Source organism: Trachemys scripta, chromosome 8 (genome assembly GCF_013100865.1).
Source record: "Trachemys scripta elegans isolate TJP31775 chromosome 8, CAS_Tse_1.0, whole genome shotgun sequence".
In the NCBI taxonomy this organism is placed as follows: domain Eukaryota; kingdom Metazoa; phylum Chordata; order Testudines; family Emydidae; genus Trachemys; species Trachemys scripta.
The window spans coordinates 77,651,448-77,678,873 of NC_048305.1; the positions used below are offsets into that span (position 1 = coordinate 77,651,448).

The following is a 27,426-nucleotide window of genomic DNA, read 5'->3' on the forward strand; positions in this document are numbered from 1 at the left end:
ATGAAAAGATTAGTCATTGTTGGCACAGCCTCCTTGATTCTCATTGAGGTCTCACCCTGTTTCTGTGAATTTCACTTAACTCTGAAGCAACTAAAACCACAAAGACTGACTTATTTGAATTTTTGGGAACTTTGACATCTGGTATTCTACAAAAGATGATCAAGTATGTCAAATACTGATACTGTCCTGTCACTTTAATCTATATTAATAGCTAAGCTTCTAGCACTGATGCATTCTAAATTAGCACTTAGTATTTGAAATGATAGTCCAGGTGCTGAGGAGTTAAAAGTCAGAAGTTGTCTCCCCTGCCCCAAACTAATTGCTTCCAAAACTGGCTGCCTCTTGACAGTGTCCCTTTGTGTTCAAAGCAACAAATGTACTTCTGGTTTCTGAACAAAATTTGCATCACAGGTGCAAGACTTATTTAATCAAAATGAACAGCTGAGGGGGTCAGGCTGCTACACATCTGGTCCTAATCCATCCAAGGAAGGGCTTTGTGCCCAGTGCTAACATTACTAATTGTCAATAGTGCTGACTGTTTTCTTGCTGCTTCGGGTTTAATCTCTCACTGAAGACTATTGAAATATGGCAACTCTAAGTTTTTGTTTTTTAGGCCATTGAAGTCCTAACTACATGTGATCATTAAAGTTCCCATTACATAGGATTAAAAGGTGGTATCCCTCATTGCCACCCACTTACTCCAGATAAGTTGTATTCAAGCTTCATAAATTTTCCCTTGATTGTCAATAGGCTATGCTATTCTTGCCCTAAACTACTGGTGTGTGCTGTTAGTTCCATTGCCTGTGAGGTAGAAGATGGGCTTTCCATGTACTGAATAGTTAAGGTTCTTAACAGGTTGACTTGTGTTGTGCACTGTGTGCTAAGGTAACCTTAACATGTATTGTGCTTGAGCTGAAATGTACACTCATTTTAAGAGTTGATTTTTAAAAACTTTGCAGGGACATACATTTTCAAGTGGAAAGTACTATAAGGCCTGGTCCACACTAACCCCCCACTTCAGACTAAGGTACGCAAATTCAGCTATGTTAATGTAGCTGAATTCAAAGTACCTTAGTCCGAACTTACCGTGGGTCCAGATTCTGCAGGCAGGACCCCCCCGTCAATGCTGTGTACTCCTGTTGCTGAGCTGGAGTACTGATGTCGACGGTGAGCACTTCCGGGATCAATCTGGGATTGATTTTTCACGTCTAGACAAGATGTGATAAATCAATCCCAGAAGATCAGTTGCTTACATCCAGACCAGGAAGTAAGTATAGATGTACTGTAAGGTAGGTCACCTTCATAGGTAATCCAGAGAACTTTTTAGCTTTAGACCTAAAGAAGCATTTTACATAAAATTTGGGAATGAGGGAGATGTCATCCTGCCTGCCCCTCCAGCACAGACAGAATGTGGTAAACTGTTGAAGACCAGAGAGAAGAAAAGTAGGAGCCTGCTTTGAGGATTGCTGTAGTGGCAGTGAGGCAACCCTCTAGCCACTTCAAACTGCTCTCTAGTTCTAGGATTTTTGTGCCTTGAAGGGGACTGAGGTAAGGTAGAAGTATGGGAGGCTTGTAATAAAGTGTATTATTCCTCATCTCTACAAGGCAGAATTGATCTGAAAGCTTAATATGAATGTTGCTCTTGAATAAATATACCTGAAGCAAAGTTGTACTGTTGCTTTTTATGTTAACTGAACCAAGTTAACATATTGTGTGTTCCCATTTAGCTAAAAAGCTAGTGCCAAGATGTAAAACTTCCCCTTAGCCTTTCCATACCCAGCAAAAGCCTTTTACTAGTCTGAAACAGAGTAAAGGTAATGCTTAGGCCTTCATTTCCTCAATGTTTAATGATTTTTCTAGCCTGCCAGAGGCTAGAATAGAGGTGCTATAGAAGATTTTTCTGAAAGTAAAAGGTACTTAACATACAGAAGAGAGCAACACTGGTAACTGGATGGAAAGTTTGATAGGTTTCTTAGAGGCAAGGTGTTGCCTTTAGAAGAGCTGTCCAGGAGAACCCCTTTGGGAGAAAGATCATGCAAGGGTCTAACAATTCTTACAAACCATTCAAGGTTGAAGCTAGTCCATTACTGAAGGAGAGGAAGCAGATAAAGGCTGCGAGGCCTAGAAAAAAACTTCCTTTGGATACCTCAGTCCTACTTCAGGAGTAAATAGGGGTTAGGTTAGAATATTTTCATCCCACTTTTTGCCCTGGTGGTGCTTTATAAGCATCTTTTTAAAAACAAGATCCTAGGATAAAACTGCTAGTTATATACAATTTGGAGCTTAACTCACCTAGATACTCTTGAAAGTTTCTTAACCATGAGTTCTTCCATGCATGTCACATTGAGAACCACAGGTCTAAACAGCAACACAAACTTCCCCCCCATGGACCACTTAATGAACATCCCAAACATTTGTATCATTAGCTAATTATTGTAAAGCACAAAGTCTTTTTATATAGTGCTTTTAATCTCAGTAGTCACCTTTCTAATGTAATGGATATGCCTTCTTTCCCAACCTCATCTGTAGCTGTGGTGGTGGGGGAGAGGGCCATCTTCTCCCCCACCTCCTATTTTCTCCAATGCCCCCACCTCTTCTCCAGGGTCCAGGCATCTAATTAGTGGAGCTGTGCAGGTGGGGCTCCACTAATTAGGTGGGTGGCCCTTCCTTCTCATGCTGCCACCCTGACAGAACTATGCACACCCCACCCATGATCTGCAGACTAAGGACCTCTGGTTTATTTAAAAAAACCTTGGCCAAAAGCTTAGCCTCTTCTGAATGGTGGTACCCTAATAATTCAGAATACATGCTTTTGCTGGTCACTGTACATGTAGTTACAATTACACCATTTTTTCTATACCAGTTGTGTGAAATCTATTGGTGGAGAGCACCACAAGGCTTCTGGAACATTAACCTTATACTTCTACAAGAAAGTATGAGATGCTACACTGAAATCAACTGTCACAACTGACTAAAGAATGGTCCTGATGTTTTATGGGGGGTGGTGGTGGTAATTTTTTTTTAAATATGTAAAGAAACATGAAATCTCCTACTCTGGTCCCCTTGGGCTGCTCTCTGGAAAGGAGAGTGGCTTTTTAGGTTCAGAATACTCATGGTCCAGCTTATCAAGGCACCTATTTAGGAAAGAATGAAATAGTACAGCACATGATGCATGCTCTCTATCAGCCCAATTAGTGAAGGGGCAGAGTTCCTGTACCACACCACCAATGACCTGGACATTTAGATTTAAAGTAGCTTATAGACCCCTATAGCCGCACATGAGCAATGCCTACTGTCTTCATACTAATTAAAATGAACAATGGTAAAGTTTGGTTTTGCTTAGTCAGGAATCAACCATGTTCCTATTAATTTAAAAACAATCTTTAAATACCATTGTCCCTGTTAACATTAAGCTATTATAAAGGGTGCTCTTCCACAGATTAATCTCCCTAGAACTGCATACCACTGTAAAGTAAGTGGCACTTAGTAACAAAAGTTAAATATTCAGAAAGATATCTGTGGGGGGGAAAAAGTGAAATATGTAAGTCACTACTCAATCAACCAGTAAAATCATGTTTGGGACACAAGTTACAAACTATTTAAACTTTAATTTGTGATATTAATGACTGCAAAACACTTAGAATGACATTGGTAAAGGCACATTTCATTTTAATGCATAGTGTACCATTCTAAAATATCCTAATTTCCTTACAAAGTGCTTGAGCAGCCACATACAGATAAAGTATAGCAAAATATATTTACAATCTAGTTTAAAATCTTAATCTGCCTAAAAATAATTTTAAAAAACTACAGAGATAAAATTAGTGCTTTCTTTCAGCTTAACTGTGTGAACATACCCTGCCCTAACTTTTTTTTTTTTTAGTGATTTACTTAGATGAAAAATAATTCTGTACAAGATGTAGTTACAAAAAGGTATTTCCCAGGGTGCTTTTTAAAAATCTAAGCATCCTCTTTTAGATACTTTCTATATATATATTTGGGAGCCCAAAAGGGTAAACAGACTGTACCTCAAAAGTGTTTAGTGTTAAATTTAAAGTTTTCTTTCTCACCTCAAAGATAATCAGCATCTTGAAACAAGTTAAATTATATTGTTCCCACTTTAAGACCTTTATTTAATAAACCAAACACATAATTTCTATATTCTGTCCTGTTGCCATTCTTCCTTTTGGCCTAAAAGGCAGTTGTCTTGTACATTATTCAAGTTTATCAACCCACTTTCTTCCCACAGGCCTCTTGGTTCAGGACTTCTGATCAGTAGTGTTCTAATCAACAGTCATTTACTTACAAAAGGTTCACTTTTCAAAAGTAACACCTTGGAGTTTCACTACTCCATTCTTTGAAGATCAACATGGTTTGAGTTTTATATATTTTATTTGGAATATTTAATTCCACAATCTGCACTCATTTGACTTCAGATTCTTAGTGTCTTTGCTAACCATTTGCTCTCCAGAGACCAGGATGAACCTACAAGAAGCAAGCACAGGATCAAATATAAATGTTATTAGTGAGTTAAGGAAAACACTGGAAACTTGTTTTCCAAGAGTGGCTGTTTACCTATAGAACACTGACAGCCAAAAATAGGTCTCTGACAGAGTTTAAAAGCACATACAGTATCTGGTCTAAACTGACTTTTGAGGTACAGTTTTTAGTGTTGAGGTTTATAAAATATACACTTATCAAAAATATTTATACATTCTGTTATAACATATTGCTTTTACCCTCAGTAATTGCCAATCTAAGTTCTGGAATTCAGTGGCCCAAAATGTATACAAATGTTAGTCTATTAAATCAGAGTTCTATGATGTGTTCACATGGCCACTGTGCAAAATTCATGAAGTGGTACAATTAAATTACATGCCTGCAATTAAGAATGCATTACAACTTCCAAATATACATGTTCACACCATGTATACATTGAAAATCTGTTTTTTAAAGATATGATATATAGCAGACAAGATGAACTAGATAGCCAAGTATATTATGATTAACTTAAGATTTGTCCAATTAGTGGAAAAAGGCTTGGATTTCAAGAGTACAGAAGTAGATGGACTTGGGAACACGTACAGTATTGATAAGACTGAACCGACATTCTTACTACATTCTTCATATCTGCTGAGTCTTTTTCCCCCCTTCCTTTTTTAAAGCCATGCTTAAAGGCAAAAACTGTTTGGCAAGTGGCTTTGGTAAACTTTCAGGACCTGTCTGTTTTGTTTTTATGGAAGCACTTTTACTGTTCTCACAAAGGCAAGGCATTTAACACTTTTTTCTAATAAATACCATAGAAAATTTACAAAACAAGGCATCAGTTCTTAATTTCCATTATTTTAAAACTCAAGCTGAAAGTGTGCATAAGTCTAAAATTAAACATTTTTGGACATTACAGTAATTTTAAAAAAACTGACCATTTGCCTTCTCCAGATAAAATCATTCTCATGAATGTCAATAGCACCCCAATTTCTATTTTAACATGTCTGAATAAAGTTAAATGGTTATCAATCTAGCTCAAAATCTGTTTCCCCCCACTTAAGGCATGTATTTTACAATGTTATCTGCTGTAAAAAAGTAAAAATTACAGTACAGATCCAAATGTGTCCATGTGAGAGCTTAATGTGGCCTGTATTCACCAACTCAGCTTAACAACTCTATAGAACTGCTTTCCAGTGCTCAGATAAAAGTATGACAAGGAGGCCACTCTTCACAAGAGTATTAAAAACAGTACATTAAAGAATCTTCATGTGAATAAAAATCAGAAGCTACAGGTGGCACAGAGAGCAACTGAAGGGCCGGTATTCTTCTGAGAGGCATTCTTGTGAGCCAGTTAGCTATGATTTCACAGTGTCTAGAAATTAACACCAATCAGCAATGTAATCAAAATCTCTGAACGTTTCCTGCTCTTCTTCTGAAAGTATCCTTGGTTCCCGGGGTGGAGTGAGAATAGGTGCTTCTGAGGTAAATTCATCGTCAAAATTACTAACATCTTCTCTTCCTCTAATGGTGGGTACAAAAGGGGGCTTCACTTTCTTAGCCAGCAAAGCATTCCAATCTATTAGCTGTAAAACAATCAATTGTTGGTTAGTTTCCTGCTTTGCTGAGAATTAATGTTTTACAAACTACACTAGCTTTTACATACCCGGAAGAAGTGATGCTTTTTCACATCCTCAGCATCTTTCTCACCAGCTCCAAGACGCCGCTCTGGATTTCTTCGTAGCAGCTAACAAAACATTTTGAAGATCTTAGCACTCAAAATTGGGGAAAAAATATATACTAGGTAGCTGATAGTACAGACTAAAGGAGCAAGGAGATTAGATTTACTGGAAAAGAGTACTCACAGAAGAGGCAGAGAAACTCTAAAACTGCTTAATTTCTTTACAAATTGTAAAATTTACATCAGCTTGTCATCTTTTTCCTCATTTAACCTGGGAGAAAGTGGATCCTTACAACATCCATATTTCCCCATACCCCATTTCACAGAGTTCAGTTTTGTCAGAAAAGGCTGAAAACTGCTTCATGCTATGCTGCAGAAGAAGGACATTAGAGGGAAATGTGAGATACTTCCAGTCACTGCAAACCCTAGAAACTAAATTCTCATCTCTATGTAGAAGCACGTTATTCTATAGATGAGCCCATAAGCCAACAACACAATTCTATGCGTGTGTTAAGGTTCTAATAAAACAAAACCGAAGAACAGACATTTAAAGTGTCACATACCACACTCATCCATGGCCTGAACAGAACGAGTTAAAACTAAGAGGATAACTAATATCTGCTATATCTTTAACAGGCAAGTCCTAACACAGGTCCTGGATGATCACATGGGAAAACGCTGCTCTTGCCAATAAGTGTCTTCCCTAAGTGTCCAGTTTGGAGTGACTATTCTGTAAGGCCCATCTCTTTCATTGGGCTAAGGACAGATCAGCAGCATAAGAAAAGTTTCAATGGTCAGCAATGGCTTAGATAACCCACCATCTAAAAGCAGTATTAGCCACTGAGGTGAAGGAGTGCAGAGGTACTACTATTTCTGTATAATTTCATAGGATAACCAATATCTTTTTGCCCATGAAGTCACCATAGCATGAATGAAATGAATGCTAATGGTCACTTTTATGACTTCCTTTGCAACTTTCCATAATAAGTAATTTCATCCACCTTGGACTGGACTTGCAAGGCTTCTGTTCCCTTCCATACAACCTGTGTATTGAACAAAAAGGAAGTCCCATTTCCTGGCATGTATTAATGAAGCTAAATGCAAAGTAAGATCACATTTACAAGATGTGAGGGGACTATATCCTAGAAAGAACGGACTTTGAAAAGGACTTAGGGGATCATAGTGGATAACCAACTGAATGTGCGCTCTCAAATGGGATATTGCGACTAAGAAAAGTAATGCAACTCTTGGAGGTAGAAATTGGAATATAGAATAATAGTAAGGTGGTGCTATTATCTTTGTATACAGCATTAATGAGACTATTACTGGAATTCTGTGTCTAAGATCTAGTGTTCAGACTTCAGGAAGGATATTGAAAAATTGGGAAAGGTTCAGTAAAGAGCAATAAAAATGATCAGTCTGATAAACCAACCTTACAGTCAGAGTCTAAAGAACCACCATCTTTTTCTCTTATCAAAGAGATGGTTAAGACATGACTTGATCACTGTCGGTAAGTACCTGGGGATTTCTGATAGACAGCAGACAAAGGCAAAGTGATCTATCTTGTTGAACTGAAGCTACACAAACTTGAAATAAGGAACAACTATTTTTAAGCAGCGAAAATAATTGGCCATTTGAACAATTTACGAAGGAAAAAGTGTTAGATTCTCCATCACTTCTGAAAAGACATCTAATGTTGATTTAAAGACCAGAAGATATGCGGTAGTTCAACCAGAAGTTATTGAGCTTGACACAGGAATTCTTAGGTGAAATTCTATGGCTTATGTGTTATTCAGGAGGTCAGACTATATTATCACACTGGTCCTTCCTGGCTTTAAAATCTATGAAGAAGGGCTGTGAAGCAATTAAAAAAATTAATTGCGATTAATCATGCAATTACAAAAATATTTATGGATGTTTTCTACATTTTCAAATATATTCATTACAATTACAATACAGAATACAAAGTGTACAGTGCTCACTTTATAATTTTTGATTACAGGTATTTGCATGGTAAAAAAAATAGTATTTTTCAGTTCGCCTAATACAAGTACTGTAGTGCAATCTTTTTATCATGAAAGTTGAACTTACAAATGTAGAATTATGTACAAAAAAATGCATTCAAAAATAAAACAATGTAAAATTTTAGAGCCTACAAGTCCACTCAGTCCTACTTCTTGTTCAGCCAATTGCTTAAACAAGTTTGTTTACATTTGCAGGAGATGCTGCCTGCTTCTTGTTTACAATATCACTTGAAAGTGAGAAAGGCGTCGCAAGATATTTACGCGCCAGATGCGCTAACGAATCATATGTCCCTTCATGCTTCAACCACCATTCCAGGGGACATGCGTCCATGCTGATGACGGGTTCTGCTTGATAACAGTCCAAAGCAGTGTGGACTGACGCATGTTCATTTTCATTATTTAAGTCAGATGCCACCAGCAAAAGGTGGATTTTCTTTTTTGGTGGTTCGTGTTCTATAGTTTCTGCATCGGAGTGTTGCTCTTTTAAGACTTCTGAAAGCATGTTCCACATCTTGTCCCTCTCAGAATTTGGAAGTCGCTTCAGATTGTTAAACCTTGGGTCAAGTGCTGTAGCTATCTTTAGAAATCTCCATTGGTACCTTTGCATTTTGTCAAATCTGCAGTGAAAGTGTTCTTACAATAAATAACGTGCTGGATCATCATCTGAGACTGCTATAACATGAAATATATGGCAGAATGTGGGCAAAACAGAACAGGGGTCATACAATTCTCTGCCAAGGAGTTCAGTCAAACTTTAATTAACGCTTTTTTTTTTTTTTTTTAAATGAGCATCGTCAGCATGGAAATAGGTCCTCTGGAATGGTGGCCAAAGTATGAAGGGGCATACGAATGTTTAGCATATCTGACAGGTAAAGACCTTGCAATACCAGCCAGAAAAGTGCCATGCAAATGCCTGTTCTCACTTTAAGGAGACATTGTAAACAAGAAGCAGGCAGCATTATCTCTTGCAAATGTAAACAAGCTTGTTTGTCTGAGCGATTGGCTGAACAAGAAGTAGGACTGAGTGGACTTGTAGGCTCTGAAGTTTTACAGAGTTTTGTTTTTGAGTGCAGTTATGTAACAAAAAAAATCTACATTTGTAAGCTGCACTTTCACAGCAAAGAGATTGCACTACAGTACTTGTTACAATGCAAATATTTATAATAAAAATATATACTTTGAGTTCAATACAATATATATGAAAATGTAGAAAACCATCCAAAATATTTAATAAATTTCAATTGGTATTATATTGTTTTACAGTGCGATTAAAACTGTGATTAATCTTTTTAATCACGATTAATTTTTTTTAAGTTAATTGCATGACTTAACTGCGATTAATTGACAGCCCTACTATGAAGGATTGGGAACTGCTTGGATGTATTTTATTGCCCGAATACTGTAGGAGAATAGCTAAGCCTCCTGGGGATGCAACTATCTGGTATAGACAGAAGGGATGAAGTGAAGTGCCCAGTTTCAGACTGAAAGATCCTGTAACACAATCTTAAATAGTGCAGTCTTCTTTTACTGGTGTATTAGACTGGAGTTCTCTTCCTCTTAATAAGAGATTATCTACATGGGGTCAGTTTAAATCTAGTGCATATGGAAAAGATTTAAATATAGATGTCAATAGTTTTAGGTTGAGTCCTATGACTCTGTACAGTATGCTTTATCCAGCAATTTAAACATTTTAAGTGTAAAAAGCAACAGAAGGTCCTGTGGCACCTTTGAGACTAACAGAAGTAGCTTACTTCTGTTAGTCTCAAAGGTGCCACAGGACCCTCTGTTGCTTTTTACAGATTCAGACTAACACGGCTACCCCTCTGATACTTGATTTTAAGTGTAAGATTTAAAGGAACAAAGCTCTGTAATCATTTCAAGAGAGAACTGACAGGGGCTTTTTAATCTGCTGTATATAATTTCTTTCCTTTAATTTTAAGGTTAAATATTTGTTAGCAAAATTATCTTCTGTCCCTCCTAAACAGTGAAATAATTTAGCATCTCAGAAGGCAGATAAATGAAATAACCCAATTCACCAGAGGGGGTGATCTAATGACCCAAGCATTCTGTTTGAAACACAAAACTGCATGCAGTGTCTACTCAGGTATTGTACTGGAATCGGTTTTCTGAGGTTAATTTGAGCAAAATAAAGTTCATTTTGCACATTTTCTGGATGAAAAGTAATGGTCCTGTCTGTTCTTTCCGGACATTGCCAATGCAATGCCTTTTTCTTAAGGGTTTGCCCTGGTGTGTCTGGCCAAAATTCTTATACTATTGGAAAAACACACTGTATATTAGTTGAGCATATGGCTGCACCCTTTAGCCTAAGGTATTTCACTTATGCTGTGTCTACACAATTGTGCACCTTCTCCCATTCTTATGAGAAGAGTCTTTAGATGTAGTGTATGTGGTATTTCCAACCCCTGACAGAATGAAATGTGAAAATCCCAGTCTTTTCTTAGCATAGAATACTCATGAAGTACTGAGCTACCGTGTGAGTAACTGGGAAGGTGTTCTGTTACAAAAGGAACCAGAAGAATTTCCTAGCTAAATGTGGATGGGAAAGCAAGGGTCTAGAAGAAATTGGGTCAGTGTTAAGGGATTAACAAAAGGTTTAAATAATTACAAAAATGTGATGTAAGAAGTTTTAATGAATGAAAATGAATTTTTTTTTACACTAACTAGAGAATGTAAATAAATAGTCAAACACTTAAGTTTCACGTTAGACCAAAATGGTGAGGCTGATTTTAAAAAGTAACATTAGTGAAGCAGTACTGAAACCAATCTGACGAAAACAATGTCAAATGTAATGCAGGCACTTAAATTCCCCTCTTCAAGGAAAACAATAATAAGACAACAAAAAAATGAAAATATTTCACTGTTTCCTATAATCTTACCCTTCTCATTATAGAGATGGCTTCTGTAGAAAGGAACCGTGGATATCTTACTTCATCATTTACAATACTGTCAAAAACCTCTTCTTCATCATCTCCAGGGAAGGGTGACTATGATAAAGTAGTTTTAAAAAAAAAAAAAAATCTCATTTTTGGAAGCTAAATTTTAAAATCAACCTATTGTTTCTAAATAAACTAAAGCAATTTGTTGCTGCTGCCGTATTTAAGATATAGCAAAAAGGAGCACAATTGCCTTATTTCACATTCAGCTGCCAGTTTAGAGTTAGATGTCTCAGTGTGTCAAATTATTTCCCCTCTCCCTGTAATAGATAATGTAGCTTTCTATAGGGGAAAATGCGATAGTAATACTTTTTATAGACAGACAAGGCAGGCCACAAAATATTGTTCCTTAATCTTTTTTTTTTTTTGGATGTTTGTTTTTTTAACACACACTTATAAAATAGTTTTCCTGTGCACTGAGGCATAAATAATAAACTATCTAATGTGGTAAAGCATTTATTAGTACTTGTTTCGGGTGGCTGCCACTCCAAGGTAATGTGGTCATCCCAAATTCGTTTGGATAAAACATTTACCACATCATACCACCCAGCAGTTTTAAACTGTGGTTTATGGACCATTTGTAGGTCATATGGTGTTGGCACGCTTCATTTCCATTTGAAGAAACAGACTAGTTTGGGGGGAAGATGAAAAAGGACAGAAGTAGGTTGTGTGATTAACTTTTTTTCTAAAAGGACAAAATGCGCATGGCATTAAAGACAGTTATTATTAATAAATACTTCTCTATTACTGTTTTTCAACTTTAGCAGTTGTATCACCTTTAAGGAGTTTTTGCAATTAGGGCAGGAGGGGAGGTAATAATCATTTATATATGCTAACGTCTGTGGTGCAGAATTTCTAGGTTACTACAAAGAAAACAAATTAGATAGGACATTCACAAAAAGTGTGAAGACCAAATTGGTGTTGTTGTAACCATGTTATGAGCTTTGAGGATATAAAAAGAGAGAAGGTAGGTGAATCTTTTATTGCACCAACTTCTGTTGGGGGAAGGAACAAGCCATCAACAGAAATTGGTCCCAATAAGAGAGATTACCACAACTACCTTGTCTCTCAAGAGAAAAACAGTAAGTCAAATGCTAAATAAATGTGTCTCGCATCATGACCTGCAGGTTGCTGCGAGAGCATATTACAGTTTAAGGCTGAATTCCAACTTCCATTGTAACTTTTCCCCTTCTTCAGAATTTCATGATTTTCTCCCCAAAACTGTTAAGTTGAAATTTTCCATGCTTGCATTCAGGCCAAAGTTGTGGTATATTGTTTTTTTGTTTATCTAATTTTGTTTAAAAATAAACAAAACAATTTGGTTTACAATCTTTGATCTTTAAAAAAAGAATCCAATACTTTTTCCATATGTTCTGATCTGAAATTGCATGCATGCTCCAGTGTTAAAAATGGCTGATGCTAGAACTTCAACCTTGTTTTGGTAAATCTCCCTCATACTCAGTCTAATCTGAAGATAACTGGTTAAGTGGCTTGAAAGTTATGAATGAGTAAGTATGGTATTCAAACTGTATAGTGCCACTGTAGTCAATGAGCTACAATGATTTATACCTGCTGAAGATCTGGCCTATAGCCTATGGTGTTTTCTATTCCTCTATTTTTAATAACAACAAAAAGCTACACCTTCAAGTTTTCTCATTACACCATAAAAATCCATACAAAATACAGGATATGGAACCAGGCCTATATGATACAATAGCTGTAAGCTTAAAAAGGTAGGACATTCTAGAATTCGAGAGCTTGAGATATCGAGTTTATTTTTGTAATCATGCTAGGTTTTGTAAACTTGCTTACTCCATAAGACTTGGATGTGCGTATCACATTTTTTTTGCTACAACAGTGCTTACCTCCCCAACTAGCATCTCATAGATGAGTACACCAAGACCCCACCAGTCCACAGCTCTTGTGTAGGATGTTTCTGTTAACACTTCTGGTGCAAGAAATTCTGGAGTGCCACAGAAGGTGCTTGTTCTATCTCCAAATCCCATTCCTGAAAAAATTACGATTTTCATAAGAAACAAGCCGTATTCTTACTACTCCCCTTCCAAGTAAACAACTGCTTCAGTCAATAAGATTTATTCTTCAAAGCAACTACGTAAAGAAGAAGAAGAAGAAAAAAAAAAAAGATTGTTTGGCTCCATGTTTGTGCTGATGACTTCAACAAATGAGCTCAGTTTACAAATCTTTCCCCCATTTGCCAGCCATGCAAACACCATCTTGGCCCTGTGCATTAACCTGGATTCTCTGTTTGTACATGACTACCAGTAATGATGATTCTGCAAGCCAAATTAGCCCCTCAGTTACACCTTGGTCATCACATTGAAGACAATGCCCTTGTAGAGATGCAACAAAGTGGAACTTTGTAAACAATTCTGGTGGCACACAAGAGGAAATAGAACACATTTGTCATTTGCAGCACTGCAACCAGAGCAGGTAACAGAAGTAAAAAGTAGCACACACTTACTTTTGACACTCAAATAAGCAAAAAAGATTAATATGCACAGTGAGTGAATCTGCTGAATAAGGTTTCATTTTACATAATCGTTTTTCACAGCAGAACTATACTTTAAATTATTAGGGTTTCTTTTACCAGATTCTAGCATATCGAAGTCCGAGAAAGTCTTGCACAGAATTTAGCTGAAGGTATACACAGTATATAAATGAGGCAATATAGCAAATCTTGGTTAAAGTTGCAATGATTATTATTTGTATTACCCCGGTGCCTAGGGGCCCTAGTTATAAACCAGGCCCCTATTGGGATAGGTGCTGTATGTTGCACCAGTGCTGACTAATGGTATTACTGTAGACATCACTATGTATATATGTGAGCCATGATACTAATACTCAAGGGCATCAAGATGGTTGGGACTGTGAAAGTGTATGGGGAAAAGTGTACTACCTCTTTAAGGGACAGGCTGGAGCCAACAGCCTAGGGATAATCAAGTAGGCCCTGTCTCTTCCTGGGGCTGGGCTATTTAAACACACAGAAGTTGAGGGGAGTAGAAGCCAAGCTGGCTGCTGTGAGTGGTGCTTTCTCTCAGGCGCCTATAGATAAGCCTAAGCTGACAAAGACTTTGGTGTGAACTGTAAATTTGGAAGCCCTGAATAATAGTCCTGATGAACTGTTCGTTGCAATGATTCCTGTCCAGAAACCTGCTTAAAAAGTGACATGGCATTTGGTTAACTTACGGTGGCTTCTCTGTGCCTTGGGCTGTTAAAGTGAATCTACTGCTGCTCTGCTTGGGGAAATTAAGGTGCAGCTCATCTGCAACACCGTATCAGACCACAAGGAAGCATGCATGGACTGCTCACACCTTCAGAGTGACGTACAACATTCCGTCTCCCAAAACATGCTTCTGAACAATTATACAGTACTAGTGCAGTCTTCATGCTTTTTTACCCCATGCCCCCAAATATTACATCTGCAGAAAATGTAGGATTAGCATTATGGCAATGGCACCAAGGACTGTTGTGGTATTAGGAGGTTGTGGGTACAAACTCTGTGCCAAACTTTAAAGGTGAACTGCAAAGAAAAAGAATGATTCTCCATGTTAATAAGTGTCCTATAGAGCTTGACTTTACTGAAAAATGAGGAAATCTGTCTCTCATTGATCTTTTACATTTATAACATGACCCTTTGTCAATTTCTAGGAAGTTTTTGTTTATAGTGGAATAGTCGCATAACTAGTATCAAAGATATGCAAATAATTCAACTGTAATCTTTGACCTACTGCCCTCAATTTACTAAATTCCATTTCCCACAGTGCTGGGACCTGGAAAGTTGTCGGACAAGTAAAGCAAGCTGGAAAAGAAGGAAACAAATCCAGTTAGATTCCTCCTGTTGATGGCCATTCCCTCTCCCCCACTGAGTTGTTGGAAAAGGGGACACATTTCCCAGTGTAGGCAGAGAATCTGAATTATGGCTGCTAGATCTGTTTTATGTCTCATTTGCAAGAAAGCACCTCCAGCAGCTAGATGCCAGAAACTGACTATTACAATGAGCGTCCTTTTGAAGATATTTCCCTATTTTGAGCGGTGCTCTATTTAGGGAGCTACTTCACTGCACTTAGTGGTGTGAGATATTTGAAAGTTGTTGGAAGTGGACAATGAATTAGTGAGAAGGGAACAGTGACTTGGTGTAGATGGGAAGAAAATGAATGCTTCTAGATATTATTGGATGATGCTTGTAACAGGACAAAGTACTGTTTAGCAAAATGTGATAGGACTTATTGTTAACAAGCAGATATGACAAAGTAATATCCCTCTTCCGTAGTCATTCTGACAGAAAGAAGAGGGGAGCCATCATAGCAGACACTCAGGTGATCTCCCCACTGAGGGTCTTTTGCTTTCACTGTTCTCCAGCTGAGAAGATCCCAGAGATATTTTTCCACAGTGATATATAGACAGAGTAAATATGCTAGGTGCTCCTATCTCTAGGACTGCTTATCTGCTAACCGTCAAGTGTAATCCTATTGAAAAATCATTTAAAAGAAAAGCAGTTACCTTCTTTGCAAAGGCCAAAGTCGGCTATTTTCACAAATCCTTCTGTATCCAGCAATAAGTTATCCAACTTCAAATCTCTAAAAAATGATATTTGAAAGTAAAATGGAATTACTGATATGCCTATAGTGGTACTCAATAATAATAATAATTCATTCTAAGGTAAAAAAATTATTTAAAAATAAAAGAGTAGTGCAATGTCCCTCTTAAATTTTAGTTACCCCTTTCCTGATTTAAGACTTTCATCAGTAACTTATGGTTTACACTCATAAGTAAGTATGTCAGAACAAACTTCTTCTGCTAGCATAGAAATTTAAGAAATAAAAAGATAATGCTTTGGGTAAGCAAATCAAGGAAGAGATGAAGAAAAACAGTGTTAAGAAAAGGAGAAATTGTTAAAATTCCAGTCTTGAGAAAGTATTGATTACTTACCTATAAACTATTTTGTGCTCATGTAAATACTGGAGTCCAAGAACCACACATGCAGCATAAAACCTGTTTGAATAATTAAATAAAGCTAGAATTTCAGTCTTAATTAATAAAAATACAGATTGATTAATTAAGCACTTTCAGAAGAGTGCAGATAATCTGCATACAGAAACTTTTCAGAGGATTTTTTAATTCGTGATACATGTAGAATTTTATACAATTCTAAGTCAAAGCTTTAAATTTTATCAGGCAAAAGTTTAGACAAAAGTGGCCCAACCTGTAACATGTTTTGTCTGTCTATACTCAGGGCTGGCGCTTCCATTTAGGTAACCTAGGCAGTTGCCTAGGGCACCAGGATTTGGGGGGGCGGCATTTTGGCGGCGGGGGGTCCTTCTGCGCTCCAGGTCGTCGTCGGCAATTCTGCGGCGGGTCCTTCACTCGCTCTGGGACCCGCCGCCGAAGTGCCCCGAAGACCGGGAGCGCGGAAGGACCCCCCCGCTGCAGAATTGCCGACGATGACCGGGAGCACGGAAGGACCCCCTGCCTAGGGCGCCAAAAACCCTGGCGCTGCTCCTGCCTATACTGTAGTCTTCTATGGCACCCACTGCCGGAGTATCCAACACTTCCCACTGAAGCTGGAGCATTTATATAATCTTTTAATTTCAGCTAACGTTTTAAACAGACTACTAATCCTTCAAAACAACATTTACAAATATTACATATTTACATTTTAAGGCAATTTAGATTTAAGCATATTGGCATATAAGCTTGCATTTTGACAGCCTACAAAATGTTTTGACCATTCTAACCAAAACAGAAAAATATTTTTTTTTTCTAACCAAACTGGGTTGAATGTATTTTAACAAGGCTTTAATCTTTAGTCCATTTAAGATTATTACAGTACTCAGTGAAGTGATCCAATACACAAGCATGCAAAGGCAAGCAAAATTGAATGTATGTGTTTGTTTTTCAGCCCACTAAAGACAGAACAATTTATATCAAAGCTTTTAAATATTTAATGGTATTAACTATGTGAACACTTACACTGCTCTTGGTTCAGAAAAGACATCAGTATGAATGTGCATCATCAGGTCTCCACCAGCAGCATATTCCATTACGAAGCAAACATGATCTTTGGTTTGGAAACAAGCAAAAAGGTTCACCAAAAAGGGATGCCGTACACTATTCACAGTTTCAAAAATTCGCTTTTCACACATAAGGCTGCAAACAGAAAATATTTTAATAGCAAAATTTAACACTGATTGTTATATTACAAATTTCAACACGCAGAACAATTGACAAGACCTCCCTCATTCTTCCGCCCCCCCCCAAAAGCTTTCTTAATACCTGAATCTTTTTCTGATTTGATATGATACGCAAACACTAAAATTTCAAAGTGCAATGCAGGATTTTAACCGTACAACTTGACTGACTTTGAAGGGAGACATATGGCTAACATCTCATGAAACTCTTTGAAAATATGCCTGTTAGAATTTCTCAATATGCCCACAAATTTAAACAAAATATAATATTTAAGATCAACTGATACAAATTGTATTTTGCACGTAATATTCAAAAAGTGGGAAAACAATTCCATTGCATATTTTGGGCACAGACAGCCAAAGTATTACTCCTGGTGTTTGTTATGAAAACCATTCCATGAATGTAGAGTCTTGTAATTTAGTTGTCTTTCTTTCTGCATGTCATGACTATATATGCACACACACATATATTCTTTCATAGTGCAAAGCACCATAGAGTCAAATCACAATGAACAGTAAATAATACGAGTCACTGGCCAGCAATCTTCCTCCATATTTTGCAGTCTTCACATAGCCTTGAGAAGCACACCATACTGTATCCCATCCAGTCAGCCGCATAGTTGAAAAACACCACGGGCACCCTTTGCCCCTGGCACCAATCCCTGCAAAATTTTCTTCAGCAATCTTCCTCCACTCATCCAACCCACATGTCCTGCAAACTCAAGTTTTTTTTGTCTTATTGTCTTGATGATATCTGTCATCAGTTATGTTGTAAATTTGGGCGATTGTCTCCTGGCTAGTAACAAGTGAAGTATAGATAATGTGCACCAGTCCCCTATAACATTGCAATTCAAAGGCAAAAAGCTTCTTAATGTCCTGTTTCCTTAAAGTCCATGTCTCCCATACATATAAGATGCTGAAGGCAAGAGATTGCAGTAATTTCATTTTACACTTCACAGTAATATCTTCACTTCTCCGAATGTGGCTGAGTGTTGCTGCAGCAGTAGTCATAAGTTCAATTCTATGTCTGACCGCTACATGATTTTTAACATCCCTTGCAGTCACACACTACACAGACATTTGAAGTGCTCAACACAGTCCAATGTCCTCAGATTTGCATAGAAATATTTTCACCTTTTCAAACAGATGTCACCATATATCTTTAGATCTATCTTGTCTGCTTCCATTGCTACTCTTTCTAGCAACTTTTGCACCTCTTCTTGTGACAATCCAATCAGGTCAATATCACTGGTGAAACACAGATGACTAATTTTTTATCCACTAATAGACATCTCCTGTAAGTTTCCATCAGAGACTCTTCTTAATATTTCTTCAAGGTAACAGGTTCAAGAGGGTTCATGGATAGCAAGCACCTGGCTGGCACCTATCCTCAAGTCCCACAAACACGAAAGACATCATGCTTCCATAGAGGTTTACCTTCATCTTTATTACATTTTCACCAACTCCGATCAGCCATAGGATTTCCCAAAGAGGTTTGTCCAATATGCTGTCAGACGCCTTAGCAAAATCCACAAAAATTTCCATTGTTCTCCAGTACTCTCTCACATAGCACATGCAAGTTTAACACTTGCTCCACTGTACCCCTTCTGGGTCTAAAACCTCTTGTTCTTCAGTCAGAAAGTTCTCTATCTTGGCTGCAATTCTCTTCAGGATGATATGCAGCAGTATTTTGCTAGGATGTATCAATGACATTTCCACAAAATAGCTGGGTCTTCCCTTTTATGACAGGAACTGTCAGGGACTGTGTCCAAGTCTTCCAGACTCCCAAATTACAGTGACAAGCTTACGGTATATGCCTGGATGAGTGCTTCTCCACCACTGTTAATTCTGCTTGTATTTGTATGTTCGAGGGGCTTTACTGCTTTTCAATGTCTACACCACATCCTCAGCTTTTTCAACTGTAGTTGATCGGGATAAATCAAGCTCTCTTGTATAGATCTCCTCTGCCTTTTTCACTTCCAACTTAGAATTTGTTTCACTCATATTACAGAGTTCTTGGGTGAAAGGGTATTTTTCCTGCCAAGAATCCTTTCAGAAAAAGAGTTCTGATGATTTGATAGGCCTTCCTAGTGGCATTTGCCACAAAAGGATTTTGTATGTTGATGCACTGTTCTTCAAGCCAAGCTTCTTTTGCCACTTTAATCACAATATGGGAATATTGCTCTCTCTTTTGCTTTCATCAGTCTTCCTTTTTGCTCTTAGTTTCCTTCAATGATCACACGATCCAGCTTTCTTCTTTAGGATCTGAACTCCTGGGGAAACATCCACGTTCTCTAATGAAAGCAGGAAATGTTGTATTCTATCTGATGTATGCTACCAGTGCAGAGGTCAGCAGCTTTTGTTCAGTTATCTTCCTGAATTCCACTTGTTTCATGGACTTTCAGTTTGTCAGGGTTATACACTCTGAAGGTACTTGCTTCAGGCAGACCTGAAGAAGAGCTCTGTGTGGCTCTAAAGCTTGTCTCTTTAACCAACAGAAGTTGGTCCAATAAAACGTATTATCTTACTTCTATGAATACACAGATCAGTTTTGGTAGAGAACTGCAAACATAATGCTCTAATTGGTTTAACATCCTAGAACCTCAACACATATCTGTCTATGTAATGTAGTTATTTCCCCACTTTTTGTATATTATTACACAAGATGGACTTTTAAAACTCTACTGCCTTGGCCACATGGTTTGGAGAGTTCAATTAGCTACTGAACTACGCATTGAAATTGGGCAGAATTCCCCAGTTTGTTTCTCTCTTTTGCTTGAAAAAAGAAGAGTGTCATCAAGTATGTTCCCAGTTTTCCCAAACAGATCTTTGATAAAAGTTTTAGAGGATATTATGCTGCATGTGCAAACGTCTCCTTTTGGACAAAAATGAGAGGACCCCCTGTTGGCTTATAACCAAATGTTATCAAATTTCTTAGAGCTACATACAAATAGTTAAGACAAACTGATTGTCACTCCACACAAGCTCAACTCAGTGCTTCAAGAATTGATAGAAGTTCCCTCTGAGGCCCTTCATTCTGCTCACATATTTCCTCTCCAAATGGAGTAGTAGTAATTTGTTGGAAGAGGATGCTGGAAATTTTGTCCATCCAAGAAGTTTCACTGAGAGTAAGTGGTTTTAAAAAAACAAAACAAAACAAAACAAAAAACAAAAAAAACCCCTCCAGGACTATTTTTCCAAGTAACTCTTGAATTAATATTTTAGTGTAGAGATGACTTTCACATTCTGTTGTAAACCTCAAATTGCTATAGAATGAGATCTCAACATTTATTCTGAAAGAGCTGCAGATCCAGTAAAGATGTGGTTTACTTTGGACTGCTAAGAAAGGAATAAGTTTCTAAAGTCAATGAGTTTCTTCATTAGATCGCCTGTATTAGAGAAACAGCTGACCATTAGTTTTAGCTATATTTCTCCTCCTCCTTGATTTTATTCTCCTCAAGGTCATGTTTTTTTCCTGGGCTCTGAAATTATAGGATTTTTTAAACATAAGAATAGGGACCTGGAATTCAGGAGGGTTTTTTAACCTCATCATTTCGATGTTTGGGCAATGACTGCTGAGGTAACATTCCTCAATATGGTAAGCTCAGACCATACCATAATGGCCCCTCCCAGTGGTAGGGTAATTTGTGTTCTCGCCCAAATAAAAAAAGGAGACTAGTTACACTCAGAAGATCAACAGACTAAGATGAAAGCCTCTAGTAACACCAATTCCTGTGTGTTAGGTTTCCCTTTACCTGCCAATATAAATATGAACTTAACAGTTCTTGACTGATACAAAACTCATGAAAATCAAATTTGCAGCTACAATGGGAAATTTCTCTTTCTACTGTAGCCACTTGAGAATATTTCATATGTATAACCACAATACTACTGTTTAATTAAACACAACTGGACTGAGAAACAAATACCTTACATGAGAATTCCTCTGCTAAATACAATCTGAACTCTGGGCTCAGTAACATTACTCTGTTAAAATCTATGATCATTTACAACCCAGTCACTATTTCCTGCACAGGAAAAATATACATTATCATGTATTAGTTACTTTCTTGAAACTGACCTGTCTACTTCATCACGAGCAACAATGTCTCCTTTCTTTAACGCTTTAATAGCAAACATCTCATTTGTGTTTTTGTATTCAGCCAGCAGCACCTGAAAGAGTAGATAAGTGATTTATTCAAACAAGTGAGTTTTTCTTTTTTGAATACACTTATAGTCATCAAAAAATTTACCTTTCCAAAATGACCTCTACCCAGTACAGCACAACACCTAAAATCTTGCAGACTAAATTGAAATCTTTGTGTTCTGTAAAACAGCAATGAATGTAATAAGTTACAGAAAACTTCAAGTTAGGGTTAACAACAAAACAGTCAAAAAAACAAAAAATCTAGTGTGTTTTTTACCTTCTATCTTCAGGCTCTCGTATGTTGGTACTCTTTATGTCCGTGTGTGGAATTTCAGGGTCACAAATTATTTCAGGTTGGAGTTTTGAAACACTACTCTCTCTCTCATTTTCAAAATCAAAAGTAGTTTCTGCATCCTGTGAAATATATAGAAGAAACAGAAATCTGAAGATCTAGAAAATGAGACTGCTGAAGAATGAAGAAATGTACTATATTTAAGGAAAGAGAAGTAAAAAATACTGCAAAACTTCAACTGTGTGAAATTCAAAATATCAATGAGCCGAAAATGCTATATTTACTGACAGGCTTCTGTTAAATCCTATTCTTCTAAAGTCATTCTACTCTTTGTGAATACTAACACACTTCTCTATAAATTGCATGAATTGGGTTTTGGGCCTATAAAGCTACCAGTAGGGAAACAGTGTGACATAAACACTTAAAAACCATGGAAAAAGGCCAATCTCTATAGCCAGTATTAAAACATGCCATGTGCAATTATGTACAATTTGTTAAAATTTCACACATACAAATTGTAGCATTCTCTATTTAAAACAGAAGGAAATAAATGCATTGTAACTACAAAATGTTGTAACACAAATATTAAATACTTGATTAAAAATGTGACATGCTATGCAACATTTTATGACTAGTTTAAATGTCCTGCCTGAATGGGTGTATCCGGTCCCTTTTTCTCAGATGAAGAGTCACATATTTCTCCAAGGGACGATGCACGGGGTGGAACAGGCGGAGGTTCAGGTTCAAGTTCAAAGTCCAGTTTGGCTACAGGCGAGTCACTTACAAAAAAAACAAACACACTCAGAGTACAATGGAGACTGTTTTACTAGTATTAAAAAACCTGTTTTAATGTGTTTTTAGAAAATCTTACTTTTTCCTTTTTTAAATAAATACAACAAATGGATGTTCAACTAGAAAATGTCAAGGTTTAAATTTTGTAGAATAAATAAGGAAGATTTTTCATTTACATGAGTAAATAAGAATTACACCATTACTTTTGTATGTAAATCTGGCTTCAAAATCTTAGACATTTACCTAGCTGACCGTGATAGTTCAGGAATGCATGTATCAACCACTGGCACAGTAGCAGGCCCAGAAGCTTGAGGGCTGAAGGTACCAGAATGATTTACTGTAGGAATAGCTCTTCTCACCAGCCTTCCCCAAGTGGCAATATTAATATTCATTTGAGGAGCTCTGAGAAATGTTTTGCCTGTAGATATTGTGAATAAAGAAAATAGAGCACAAGTAATTTCTTTACATATCACCAAAAGCTATAATTAAAATTCATCAGTTTATAATTTATGGAGAACAAACTGAATTTGTCATGTTCCTTAGCAATTTTCAACAATTTACCATTAAATGCTACTGTATAATTCTAAACAAACATTTTTGAATGTCATATTAAAGATTTAACTATCACCAACTTTATTTGCAATTATATTTTAGGACTGTGCATAAAAACATGCAAATCTGTAGTACATTTTTAGTTTTATAATTTAATTTTATTTCCTAAAAAATTGTTACCTTGTTGTTTTGAAAAAATTTTCTTTTGTCTCTGGAGTTTTGGTCTTCTTTCAATAACTGGATTAAAAAATGTAACCTGCAGTTCAGATAATTTGTATATTACAATTCCACTTCCAGAATATAATGCATTCTTAAGAGTTTATTAAAAGCCATTTAAAATATTCTGCAATTTAATTATTTCAAATGTGGTTGAGTTTTTGCATTAAGTGCTCTTACCTCTGCAAATAGAGTACCCTGTGGTTCAAGATAGAGACACATGCCATGTCGCTGGTTGTCTAAGAAATCTTCTAATCTCAGAAACTTCACTGCGCACAGAGACCTCCAATCACGCCAATAAACTGAAATTTCTAGTTCACGTGACTACAACAGTAAACAAACAAAAGAAGTGTTACTTACTAGTTGCCTCTGTGCAGTCATACTTCCAGGGTCTAGCTCCTCTCGTGTTGAGGTGTACAGCTGTATACAAAAGCTGGGGATGCAGGAGACTCTCACATTAGGATGATGTAATTGGCTCAGTCTACATAAAGGAGTGCACCCTCCCTTCCACCCTAAGGCACCTCAGTTTCTCCTCCTTAGCCTCTAAGGCGGAGGTGAAGCTGGGTGCATAGTGTGAATGTAGGGGCAACTCTTGAAGAATAATAGTTACCATTAAATAACCATTCTTTTTAATTCTAGTGTCTCTGTGCATTCCCACTTACGGATGATTAGCAAGTAGCATCCCCATTAGAGGATCGTGGGTGAGGAGATCTAGGCAAAAATGGACTCCTCCATCATTTTACCAGATTGAGCACTGGACTGCAATGCCAAGTCCGTACTTTTTTTAAAGTAAACATTGTGCTCATTCATCAGAACTCTATGTTGCTGATTTGCAAATCTTTGCAACAGGCACCTGGACAGACAGGATGCAAAGGCAGGTGTGGCCTTAGTAGAGTATCTTCAAATCAAGAGGCACTGGTTTCCTGGCAAAGAAGTAACACTACTCAATACACCCCTTAATCCAGTCTGAAAGAATTAGCTAATTAATAGGTTACCCCTTTCTCCTCAGGTACCAAATCTGTTTGATTTTGGGAGAGACTTAATCCTCTCTAGCTAATAGCACATTGCTCTTTTTATGTGTTAAGGGGTACAAGTGGGACTCGCTTTGGTGAACATGGGATTAGGGTAAGAAAACAGGGAGGACGACATAAAATGACAGATGGAAATCTAGGAGTCCCATAGTGTAGTTATATCTAGACATGACATCTTGGTAATTTGCCATTTGTAAACCCAAAAAGGTGGAATAATTGGCTTTCCTCCCAACAGCATTCAGTCTATGCTCCTCTCCGTCCAAGGGTTCAGACAGGGACCCCTTGTTACTTTTAGATAACGCTTGGGCTGCAGATTCCTGCATGGAACCTACAGAAGGATACTGTAACAAAACTGGTGTCCCTTGAGGGCACAAAACATACAAGATTAGCTCTTTTTGAAACTGGGAATGAGGGCAGAGAGCCAAATGTCCTTTGCTTGATTGAGTAGTCATGGAAAAATAGGAAACGCGACATTGTCTTTTGTCTGCCATTCCATGACGTCAAAAGAGAATTAGATGAGTCTGGTGCTGAAACCTGTCTGAAACTAAGGAGTGTCAGCCATTCTCCCTATCAGCTCTTGAAACCACTTCAGTCCATCTCTATTCCTGATGAACCAAGTCCTAATTTTACCAACAGTGCAACCCCTGATGGATTAGTCCCTTATGGGGGACTCCTCCATTTTCCCTGAAGGAGCTTCCTCCCAGTCATCAGAAGCATGCCTCTCTTCGTGAGGCAGCAAAGATGCTGGTGCTGACAGTTGCTGGTCACAGCTATTCCAACTCAGACATGGCTGTCCTCAAAGGCAGCAGTGCCAGAAATGAGGTTAAGCCTGGGAAAGCTGTCTGCTCCAATGGAGCGGTCTCCTTTGACAGGAAAGGTATCGGTGTCAATGTAATTGCCAGTGCCAAAGTGGGTGCCATGCTGGTTTTGGTGGCATCAAGCAAAATTGTCACTGATGCCTGAACGTAGGGCCATACCAACAGTTGAAGGGAGCCCTTGTATAAAGTCTTTCCAAGAAGATAGGGCTTTTGGTCAAGGTGAAGGTAGAGGTGAAGAAGAAAGTTCTCCACTGTTACAAAGGCTACTTGTTAGGAGTAATTCACAGAGCAAGAGTCAATCATGTGTAAAAATAGTTTGTTTTATATATATGTATGCTATTTGTGGGACAGTTTAAAACACTTCAATACTCTGTATAAATTATAATTTCAGAAAAAAATTTAGATACTGTCACCCACAAATACTCAGTATATTACATCTCAGTCACAAGGTGGCCTGTGGTCATTTGAGCAATTCTGCATAGTAACTCTAGAACCAGATATGCGTTTGCAGAGCATTTTGTGGCTCACATGGGGTAAATTCTAAGTTTTTCAACTAACTGGAACTGTTGATACATCTTGTTCTGTAAAACCCCAATCTCAGTAATTCTTTCAATCCTATATGCTTGTTATGAAAGATGCTACCAAAAATAAAGAGCAATACTTCACAAAATAATGACCACACTTTATGGAATTAATTATAGCAATAGACAGCAGGACAAACTGAAATAAACAATGGTAGCTATGTTTTAAAAGCAACAATGGAAGAGGGTAAATATAAGGGGATGATGATTAGTGGTGTTTATTCTGAAGGCTAAATCTGATGCTTGGTAACCAAGACCACAGGGCCCCACATATATCCCATACTACTTCTGTTTTCAGAGTATGCAGTCTGGATTGTCCCAATAGGGGCAAATCTGCTTGTTTCCTAATAGGAAGGAATTCGCTTTTAGCTTCAGAGAGGGGGAACCACAAATCAGCAAAACTGGGGACCCCCTTTGGAACACATCTCAGAGGGAACATTTGAGGCAAATCAATCTGAAAATTAACCCCAATTTATTTCGGAGCCTAACTTTAGAATTTTTTTTGTTTTTGTTTAAGTCTTGGTATATATACACAAAACCACACAGATTCAAGTACAAAGTAAAGTTTAATTAGGCCTCAACAACATTAAATGGACAAAAAGAAAGGGTAAAGAAATGTGAAGTGTGCAATCCTGTTCTATACTTGTTTCCTAAGAATTACATGTAGGAGATAAACTTGTTCTGAAACTTTACAAGTGCTTCCACCAATTTGTGTGAATTCTGATTATATTCATGAAGATATGGAATTACCAGCTCTCTCTACTTTTAGACAGTACATGGACAAACATTGTGCAAGTTTACACATCTGAACTGTATTCTATAACACCTGCATTACGGCCCCAGACATGTCGAACAAAATTATCAGTCTTGTTCAGTTTTTCCAAATTGTGTAAGATCTAAGAAAAACATCCATCATTTTGGGATAGAATGAAGCTAAATATTTTTTTATCTGAGACCACAACTAGATTTGAGCTAGATCATCAGAGTTGAGATTGCTAGAACATTAACCCTTTGTAAAATTACTCACCTTTTCATAACTGTTGTTTCTTGAGATGTGTTTCTCATATCCATTCCAATTAAGTGTGTGCGCGCTGCATATACAGTTCACCAGAAGGTTTTTCTATTAATGGCACCTGTCGGGTTGGCTCTAGAGCTCCCTGGAGTTGCACCTTCATGACGCCGCATATAGGGTCCTGCCGATCCGCTGCCTCCAGTTCCTTCTTGCTGGATACTCCGACAGAGGGGAAGGCGGGTGGGTTTGGAATGGATATGAGCAACACATCTCGAAGACCAAGAAGGTGAGTAACCATTTTTTCTTCTTCGAGTGCTTGCTAAATCGATTCCAATTAGGTGACACCCAAGCCTTACCTAGGAGGTGGGGTTGGAGTTTATGGAATCACTGATTGAAGCACACAGCCACCTGCTGAACACTGCATCATCCCTGGCATGCTGGGTGATGGTGTAATGTGAAGTGAAGGTGTGGACCGAAGACCACGTAGCTGCTCTGCATATTGCCTGGATTGGTACCCAGGCCAGGAAGGCCGCCGAAGACGCCTGAGCTATGGTGGAGTGTGCAGTCAGAGTGGGGGCAGGGATCTTAGCGAGGTCATAACACACCCGGATACAGGATGTGATCCACAACAG

At 37.7% G+C, this 27,426-nt stretch overlaps 1 protein-coding gene across 2 annotated transcripts in view; it reads right to left on the reverse strand.

The window, feature by feature from the left end:
- Positions 1–3,648: 3,648 nt before the first annotated feature.
- Positions 3,649–27,426, reverse strand: part of PKN2 (protein kinase N2) — a 116,549-nt gene continuing 92,771 nt past the window's right edge. The window contains exons 9-22 of one of the 2 annotated variants that reach the window (XM_034780323.1): positions 23,533–23,676; positions 23,317–23,392; positions 22,828–23,002; positions 22,442–22,571; positions 21,778–21,914; positions 21,607–21,679; positions 21,435–21,526; positions 17,136–17,312; positions 16,095–16,157; positions 15,666–15,742; positions 13,010–13,152; positions 11,088–11,195; positions 6,152–6,232; positions 3,649–6,071 (exon numbers count right to left, since the gene is read on the reverse strand). In XM_034780323.1, coding sequence (XP_034636214.1) covers positions 5,868–6,071; positions 6,152–6,232; positions 11,088–11,195; positions 13,010–13,152; positions 15,666–15,742; positions 16,095–16,157; positions 17,136–17,312; positions 21,435–21,526; positions 21,607–21,679; positions 21,778–21,914; positions 22,442–22,571; positions 22,828–23,002; positions 23,317–23,392; positions 23,533–23,676 — 1,680 coding nt within the window. In that variant the 3' untranslated portion in view covers positions 3,649–5,867. The other variant, XM_034780324.1, reaches the window with a different exon arrangement.